The sequence below is a fragment of the Egretta garzetta genome, unplaced genomic scaffold (genome assembly GCF_000687185.1).
Source record: "Egretta garzetta isolate BGI_Z169 unplaced genomic scaffold, ASM68718v1 scaffold638, whole genome shotgun sequence".
Lineage (NCBI taxonomy): Eukaryota > Metazoa > Chordata > Aves > Pelecaniformes > Ardeidae > Egretta > Egretta garzetta.
In genome coordinates, this window is record NW_009260676.1 from 665408 (window position 1) to 674218 (window position 8811).

At 43.5% G+C, this 8811-nt stretch overlaps 2 protein-coding genes across 3 annotated transcripts in view; one reads left to right on the top strand and one right to left on the bottom strand.

Annotated features, from left to right (window-relative positions):
• The window catches only part of LRRIQ4 (leucine rich repeats and IQ motif containing 4), a 4781-nt gene extending 3595 nt beyond the window's left edge, over positions 1-1186 (bottom strand). The window contains 3 exon segments of the mRNA XM_009645783.1: positions 86-922; positions 924-994; positions 997-1186. Coding sequence (XP_009644078.1) covers positions 86-922; positions 924-994; positions 997-1186 — 1098 coding nt within the window.
• A 1536-nt stretch (positions 1187-2722) lies between these two features.
• Positions 2723-8811, top strand: part of LRRC34 (leucine rich repeat containing 34) — a 10545-nt gene continuing 4456 nt past the window's right edge. Inside the window, exons 1-6 of one of the 2 annotated variants that reach the window (XM_035901177.1) lie at positions 2723-2850; positions 3765-3886; positions 4043-4107; positions 4931-5014; positions 6561-6689; positions 8435-8530. In XM_035901177.1, the coding sequence (XP_035757070.1) occupies positions 2735-2850; positions 3765-3886; positions 4043-4107; positions 4931-5014; positions 6561-6689; positions 8435-8530 (612 nt within the window). In that variant the 5' untranslated portion in view covers positions 2723-2734. Of the gene's footprint in view, positions 2851-3761; positions 3887-4042; positions 4108-4930; positions 5015-6560; positions 6690-8434; positions 8531-8811 lie in introns of both variants that reach the window. The other variant, XM_009645771.2, reaches the window with a different exon arrangement.

Sequence of the window (8811 nt, forward strand, 5' to 3'; positions counted from 1 at the left end):
GGTGGCACTCAGCTGTAGTGAAGAACTTAGATTTTGCAGAAGGGAGGTATCAATAAAACAAAAATGAAAACAAAGGAGCAAATACCTCCTGTATCTGATTGCCATCCAGGGCCAATACTTCCAGATTTTTCATAGTGCATATTCCTTTACGAATCTCATCAAAGCAATTCTCACTCAGATCTAGTATCCTGACACTAGTTAATCTGGTGAAGGACCCAGGTACCGTGCGCAGTCCTGTGTTCCACAGATAAACATGGGAAAGGGATGGCCAGCAGCAGGTCTGATGTGGGAACTTGTCCAGGCTGCTAGCATACAATCCGACTACTCTCATTTCAGTGAGATTCTTCAAACCTGGGGGAAGCTTGTGCAGGAGATTATGAGACAGATCCAGCACAGCCAGCTTCTGGCAGTGTTGCAGTGTAGGAGGAATGGAGGATAAGTTATTAAAAGCTAAAAATAGCTTAACTAAGTTTGTCAAAAAGCTTACCTCTTCTGGGATGAGACTGATTAGATTTTGTTCCAGATCTATTATGTCTAAATCAGTGATATGGCAAAGCTCCTTGGGAAAACTTTCAAATCTGTTTTTCTGGAGGTAAATTTCCTTGAGTTTTGTAAGGTTCATTATTTCTTTAGACAAACACTTGAGATTATTGTCTGAGAGGCCAAGCAGTTCAACACGGTGGAGGTATTCACAGGTCAGCACTGGGATTCTGTGCAAGTTTGGTTTATAGAGCCTGAGCTGACAAAAGGACTGCAACTTGGTGATAACTGGCAGCGAACTACAAGAGAGGGGATTGTCACCTAAATCCAACCTCAGAAGGCATTTCAGCTCCCCCAGTTCTTCGCATATGTCTTTTGTGTGATCCTGACCCAAGCAGAGTACCTTCAGGTGCCTCGGGCGATTGATGTCTCTGGGGATGCTTTACAATCAGGTTCTTTTCCACGTGCAGCTCTTCCAGATATTCTAGACCCAAGACCCCTGGTGAGATGGTTGCTTTTTGGCTATAGCAGTGAAAAATATCCTGTCTGTGATGCCTGTGGGAGAAAGAGGTTCATTCTCTGGCACTTCATTCCCTGGTATTTCTTGTGCAGTCTGATGGTGGTCATCCTCAAAATCAACAGAGTCAGCTTTGGGGCAGTGACTGCCCCCTCTTCTGGCCTCCTGGCTCTGCTGAGGCTCAGCCATCTCTGCTCCTTGTTTTTAATTTCAGAAGAGAAAAACATTAGAAATCAATGGTATGCAAAAACCTTCCTACACTAAATAAATACTGGCAAAATTCAGCATTTAGTTTCGGTTTGAACCTCTGCAAAAAGCTGCTTGTGTTCATTGAGATCAAATCCTGCAGTACATACAGCAGGACCATATCTTTGAATTCCAGTGCACCCTGAAGTGCCCCAACAGCCAAATTCGGAGTGTGACCTTGTGAAGTCGGGGAAGATGGACCAAGCAACCTCCTCGAGTCTTGGAGGTCTGTATTTACAAACACTGACTGTGATCTGTCTTCAGCTATGCTCATTGTAAAACTGGAAGAATCCTATTGTAAAAAGGTCGCACCTTCTTCTGTGATGCTTAGGGGTTCCCAAGCCAGAGAGATGCCAGTGAATCCGGTATTTGATAGCACTCAAAGCTGTACTGTTGCTGATAGCAGAAGAGCAAGAGGTGGGAAGGGGTGACTACCTGAGCAACCTCTGATGCCTGGACAGAAGAAACCTTTCAGCTGGCATTTAAGGAACGCTAGGAGAAAACGTGGAGGTTGAGAGGCAGCTGTCAGTCGCCTCCCACCCAACGCCCTTTTCTCTGCTGCCGTAACCGTGTTGGGAGGACGTCACGTTTCCAGAGATGGGTGGTTTCCAGGTGCCACCAGGATGAGGAAGAAGAACCAAGCAACCGCCACGGGGAGAGACCCATGCTGGGCTTCCCCATCTAATTCAGATGTTGCACGAGGGTATTTTCTTTTTTATTGGCTCTGAGTTCAGTACTTGGGTGTGAGCCCCACGCACTGTGTGACAGGAGAGGGTGCGATCCCAACCCACCCCTTTCTGCATACAGGGACAGGAGTGAAGTCCCTAGAAGGATTTATTCGGTGGAAAGGACTGGCACAGGCACCTTTGAAGTAACTGCTAATCTGTGTAACCACAGAAATTTTTGCAAAATCTCCTGGGAGACCACAGGCAGACAAGTAAGTAAATATTCCTGGGGTAAGCTGCTGAAACTCCCCTCCCCATAGAGGCTGGGCATGGCTATCTTCACCCGCTCCCTCTTGGTGGAGGGCCCAGATGCCCTCCCTGAAAACGGGCTCCGTTTCCAAACACTGTGAACCTTGGAGCAGCCTGGCTGGGCCACGGGGCAGAACTCTCCCATCAGCTGGTCAGCATGGGTTGGCGAGGGCGCAGGCGTTGATGGCTCAGGTAGGCCTGCGGAGGGTGGGGGCCCAGCTGCTTTACAGGGAAAGAAAGACCTGCCTGTATGAATATTATTTCTCTGTTAGCTCAGATCCTATGCTACGGTGGATCAAAAACACATCCACAAATCCACATTTTTTCCTCATGCTTTTCCTGCCAGACTGTGTCTGTCTGTTATTCTTGCCTTGCATACCAAGAGTTGTAACCCTTTTCAGACCGAGCCCATTTTTATTGTTATGCAGAGCCCAGCTCAACAGCACTGGGGTCCATGGTGATGTTGCTAGGCTGCCACAACTCTGCAGTAACGCTTTGTTTTGTTTTCCAGCAGGTCATGTCAGTTCATCCAGATCTTCACCAGCACTATGTGCGGGCCTGCCAAAACTTGGGCCAACCTGAAAACCCCTTCATTGCTCATGCGCTTCAAGAAGCTGATAAAAATGATAAAATGTAAGGAAATAACAAACAGTGTGTTCCAGATGCTTCTGAACGCTTTAAACAAGACAGCAGGACAAGGAATCGAACAATGAGAAAGTTCATGCAGTTTCAGGCTTAAACGCAAATCATATTTACCATGTACTGCTGAAGTTCTGGTTTGACTCATCTTGACATCATCTTGGCAGAAACTTGTAGCTATATATCCCTTCTGGGCAGCTTTACAAGCAGTGAAATAAAAAAAAAAAAAGTGAAAAATGCACAGGATGGTGCCTTTGTGTCCCTTAAAGAAGCCAAACCCGGTGTCTAGTCATCCTAACTCCTTTCCTTTTGTCTCGCTCCTGTTTAAAGAGCCTCAGCTGCATTCAGTTAGCTTCCAGCTAGTAAAGCTTCCCTGAACTACCTCTGAATCCTGCCAAGGTATTAACCACCCAAATTCTCTCTTGTTATGTGGTTAGGTAGGGCTTCCTCTCATGGGTGCTTCTGGGGCCAAAGTTAATTGCCCTTTAGAGGGAAAACCTGAGAAGATACAGTGTAGTAAAATGGTTTGTGTTAGGTTTTAATCCTGAGGGGGGATAGAGTAAATAAAGGAAAGAGAACAAGTAAAAAGGAGATGGTGATGTAACCTCCAGGATAATCTTTATTTCCATCTGCCTTCCCCTCATCTTGCTTCTTCCTGCTTTCTGAGCCTGTGTGCTAAGTGTGGTCTTGCCACTGTGCAGTGTCTTCAGAATATTGAAAAGGACAGTGCTGAGGTACAGCTTGAATCACGTTGTGTCGTGGTGTTACCAAAGGTAGCGGCAGCCGCTAGCTGCATGCAAACACATCAACCAGGTCAAGCATGGGTACGCTTCTTATCTGGAGAGAGAATTAATTTTTCTCTTTCATTTTACCTCTCCCCATGTGCTTACGTTTTTATGTTACAGCAGATGGACAGAAGGGATCACATTAAAAATAGCTGGAAATAATCGTCTAGTGCCTGTGCAGAGAGTTACAGATGACGATCTTCAAGTTCTTGCCTCTGTCTTATGCAATACTGTATTTGTCACAGGTAAGCTTTTTTCGTGTGTTTGACATTGCTGTACTAATATAAGAAAACATAAGCAGTCTTGATTTCAGCCTTAGTTCGTCTTTATTTCTTTCTGTTTAGAGACCAGTTAATTGTAGATACGCATCTGTCACATGCTTCATTCTTCATCTTTTTCAGGTTTGGATCTTAGGTGTAATACATTGACTGATGCTGGAGCAAAGCACGTGGCAACATTACTCCAGGTGCCAAAATGATGTTTATCATTCAGCAACTTGTAATTTATTTGGCTATGATAATATTTATCTGTGGTAAATTGGGGACAAGAATGCATTGGTTTGTCAAAATTCCATTAATTTGGTTTTTACATCCAGATCCATCCTACCAGAATCTCAGATTGTGTTCTCTGGGGAGATTTTGAATGTCTGGTAGAAAACCATTGCATGGTCATGAAGAAAGAACGGTGGAACAAACTGTGGGGCTTTTAGGCTTACAGTTCAGTTCAGCAAAGGAGGTAATGGCAGTGTCAAGTGTGCCAGGGCCTTTGCTTTAGATACTTTATCATCTCTCTCAGTCTTTTGGGAGGTCTAAACATAGGAAACTTTAATGCTGCCTTTCTGTCGTTGTAAGCACCAGAATACAGATGGGGGTTGGACTAGATGACCTCCAGGGGTCCCTTCCAACCCAAAACATTCTATGATTCTAAGATGGTGAGTTGCCACTCAGTGCCTGGGTTCCTGGAGCTCAGGGAGGGCCATTAAGTTCACAAAATGCCTGAAGGTCTGCGTCTGAGCTTGGCCACCTGCCTCATTCGGTCATGCTGAGCACGCAGCTTGCTAGGTGGTTTCTGTAAGCCCCATGAGGGCCTACACACTACATGTTTTTCTGCCCTTCCATCATCATCTGACATTCTTTGGTAGTCTTTAATTACTTCTTCAAATCAGGGGCTGCCTGAAATATAGCAAAGAATGGAGGTTTTAAGTACGTATATGACACATTTCCTTTTTGAAAAATGCAGACGTGCTCTGGAAAAAAGTCTCATTGCTTTCTGCTTTGTTTGTTCCTAAGGAAAACTCCACTCTGCGGTACCTTAACCTGATGCTTAATGATATTGGCACAAGTGGAGCAGAGCTGATAGCAGGAGCACTCCGCGTGAGTATTTCTCTGGGAGATTTGGACAATGGCATGTAGTTTGATATTTTTGCTTTTGATGAACAGTACTGGCTGTCCTGCCAACATCAGAGCCGGCTGAAAGGGCCCTCTGTCTTCAATCCATTCAGCATTTTGCTGTATCACAGAGATTGCTTGTTTTCCCAAGGCAGACTTCAGAAATCAGATTTCACACAAGAGAAAGTTGCACTGTGCTGCCATTAACACTTAATTATCACAACTATCACAGCTGGGGTTTTCTGTGTGAAAAATGCTATGTTATGTTATAGGATGTATAATGCCATCAGTTTTTTCCCTTTTTTTTAATTGTATGAAATTTGCCTGTACCTTGATGTCAATATTTGTCTTGATTCAAGATGTCTGAAGACATGTTTTCAAAACTTTGCCTTACACCAGCAGCAGAAAAACATGTTTGTTATTTTTTATGTGGTTTCCCAAGGAAACCAGGCTTGTGTGTAAGATTTGTTATGTTTGTGAAATGAGACTCACGTGAGCTCTTTCTTCCTCCTTCACAGTCTTTGAGCTCTGAACCCATTCCAAATACATTTGACAGGCCTCCAAAACTCTAAGGCTGTACAGTAGATTGTACAACACTGGGCTTCGAGTGTTCGCTGGGTCTGCTGAGCAGGCAGGCAGCAGGACCCCACCAGCCAGGCAGCCCCTTGGCTGTGGGGTGCAAAGGGGTCTGGGGGTGAAGGGGGGCTGTGATTGAGGGAGGGAGAAGGAAGAAGATGCTGTAGCAAGATATCACACTGGGGGAAGGAATACTGGGAACATGTGGAAGACATAAACACCATATGAAACCAGGCTTCATTAGTTCTGCTGCTCACAGAACTCCTTGTTTTGTAATCACTTAATCAATCGTAATCTCTGGTAATGAGCGATTACTGAGTAGTACTGAGGAATTAAAAATACAAAAGCACTCTGCGTTGCATTTAGGGCTTTAACAGTGAATAGATATTTCATATCCATTGAAATTCTGTGGAGGGTGAGGGGAAAAATGCTGGCTTTTCTAGACCTCTGGTCAGAACTTTATATTGCCAGTGAAGTCTCCAGTCCAGCAGAGACTGGTTTGACTGTGCACCAAGTAATCCTACCAAAGGCGACCGGCTTCACTGAGCTTTGACTGGTCATGTGATTTAAAAGACTATGAAAAATAATAACAATTATATTCTTGTTTAGAATATGCTTACTAGATTTAAATCAGTTTTGATATAATTTGCATGTCAGCTACCAATTTAGGCAGAAATATCTGCCTGGATTATTTTCATGAGCGTGAAATTTGTGAACTTGGGAGAAACACAAATTTTTCAAATAGTCGAGTTTTGCTTCCAGACTCTCATATGTTTGATTCCACTGTGGGGAGCCTGAGCCAACTGCTTAGTCAGTGTTATCACTTAGACATGCTTCTTCTGGAGGGATGTTTTGTCTTTGTGTGACAACCGGCTGGATTCACAGAAAAAGGACAGTGTTGTTTCTCAGGCCATTTAAAATTAATTGATTTTTTTTTTTCCTTGATTTTGTCTAGAGGAATGAAACTCTTGTGTATTTGAGAATGACTGGAAACAAAATAGGAAACAAAGGTGGGATGTTCTTTGCTTCCATGCTACAAATTAATTCAACCTTAGAGAACCTGGATCTTGGAGACTGTGATATGGTGAGTAGCCCAATAAAATTATCAGCAATGATATGAGTCTTTCAAGAGCATCACAAAGGTCCTGCAGTGCTTAGTTAGGGGAAAATGCCATCTGTTGTCATTGATTTTACATTTTGTGCTAGCTGGAGGTAACACAATATACAATACTGCAATGCATACTTGGAAAGGCATGTTGCGTAAAACACGTGAAGTCATCACTGATGATATATTAGAACCACTACTCCCTGGGAATTCAGGTGCTTGGCTTTCACATTTTCCAAGGTTTGTTTCTGCTGTTCATTTTTGGTTTTCTAAGTCCTGTGCAATTCATGTTGAAGAAAGGATTTTATTTTTTTTTTTTTATTCCCTGGAGGTTCTTTTCCTTCTAAAGTGTGCAGTGCTATAATGCCTGAAAGTCACCCAGTCCCATAGCTGTGTTGCTCCTATCAGAGCCTGATCCATAAAGGACATAGGCACAAGAGTGCTGAATTGAGTAGAAAGGCACCCAATTTGATCTTGGATAACTCGCCACCTCCTACAGTTGGGCGCTGAGGCTTCTTACATGTGCACAGGGAAAGTCAGGAGGGTAGAAATGGGTCAATGCACTAAGCAGGGTGCTTCCCGCTCTAGCCTGTAAAACCCTATGGATGGCTTTTAAAAACCTGTGCACCTCCTCCTGGTGCGAGGTCCTAGCACCTGACTGAGGGTGTGCGTCCTTGTGTGATCGCATCAGAGGGGCCAGAAGGGGGAAGTCGTTCTTCTTCCTGCCTGGGAGAATTCTGTCCTGTATCTCACCCTCCGGGAGAATGCTCTAACCAAGCTGGGAGTGAAATTAAGATGGGCCACTCCCAGCCTTCCTGTTAAGGGTGTTCATCTTTGCAGGAGATAATGAGGAGTATGTTGGGCAGATGGAGTAAGTTTGACTGTAACCTCACAGTTATGACTGTCACCTGGAGGCAGGGAGAGAGCTGGGATCCGATGAAAAATTCTATTATATTTGTTTCCTGGAATTACACAATTTGCTCCTAAACTTAGAAGGGGAAATACTTCTCAGAAACTGCGAAGGGTGTTACGAAAACATAAACAGGGGAAGTGTAGCCAGTGTAGGATTTATTTGAAAGCTTAATATGTTTATGCTTGGTAGGGAGTTGGTAGAAAACTGATTTAGAATGAAATAGCTTTGGGTGTAGACCAGCCTAATTGGAAAATAGCGTAAATATAAATTAGTGAGCAGACGAGAAGGAAATAAAAAATCTGAACTGGCCCGTATTCTAGGCTCTCACTACTCTGTGCCACATTAATTCACATTTAGGATGAAATTACCTACTGGATAAATGTTGCCTAAGACTTTTACCAAAGACCTTAGGGAACACACACAAGCCGATTTGAATGCATAAATCAGGAAAATCAAAATACAGGATCAATTAAATGGACAAGTATCTTTGAGATGCATTATTCTTGCTTTTTTTTCCCCTGAGTTTCCAAATTTCATGGTCATTGTACTTCTTAGTATAATTGCACTCTATTGTTCCGTAGGGAGTTGGCATTGGTATTATCAGAAAATACATTGTGTCTGTAAATACTTGCCTGCTGCACTTGCATCTCTCCAGAGTACATGGAGGCAGAAATGATAGTATTTCCAATCCGAGCTTATTTGATAGTATTTGATCTTCTGACAATCAGTTCTAAGAAGTCATGGTAATTCGGTAGCTTGATCTATACCTTGGACAGGTTTCTCTAAAGAGTTTATTTATTTTCATTTCCAGGGGCCGCAGTGTCTAATAGCAATAGCAACAGCCCTGACTCAGAACAAATCAGTCAAAGCAATAAACCTGAATCGTCCTTTACTATACAGCCAAGAGGTACGTAAGCAGACTGCGGTGTCAGCTCAGTCAGAGAGAGAAGCGTGAGTCAGTACTGATGTATTTATGGACAGCTGAACTACACAGCTCTGGGTTTCCTTATGAAGTGAAGTAAATGGTTGCAGAAATATTCTTTTTCTGCGCCAGGTTCTGTGCAGTCACAGGCTGCCCCTGTTTAACTAGAAGGTTATTTTAAAAAAAATTTCTTTCTTGGTCCATAAGCATTCGTTGAAGAATGGGCTAATGGAGAGGGCTTGGTGGTGGAGAACCAAGTATTCCTG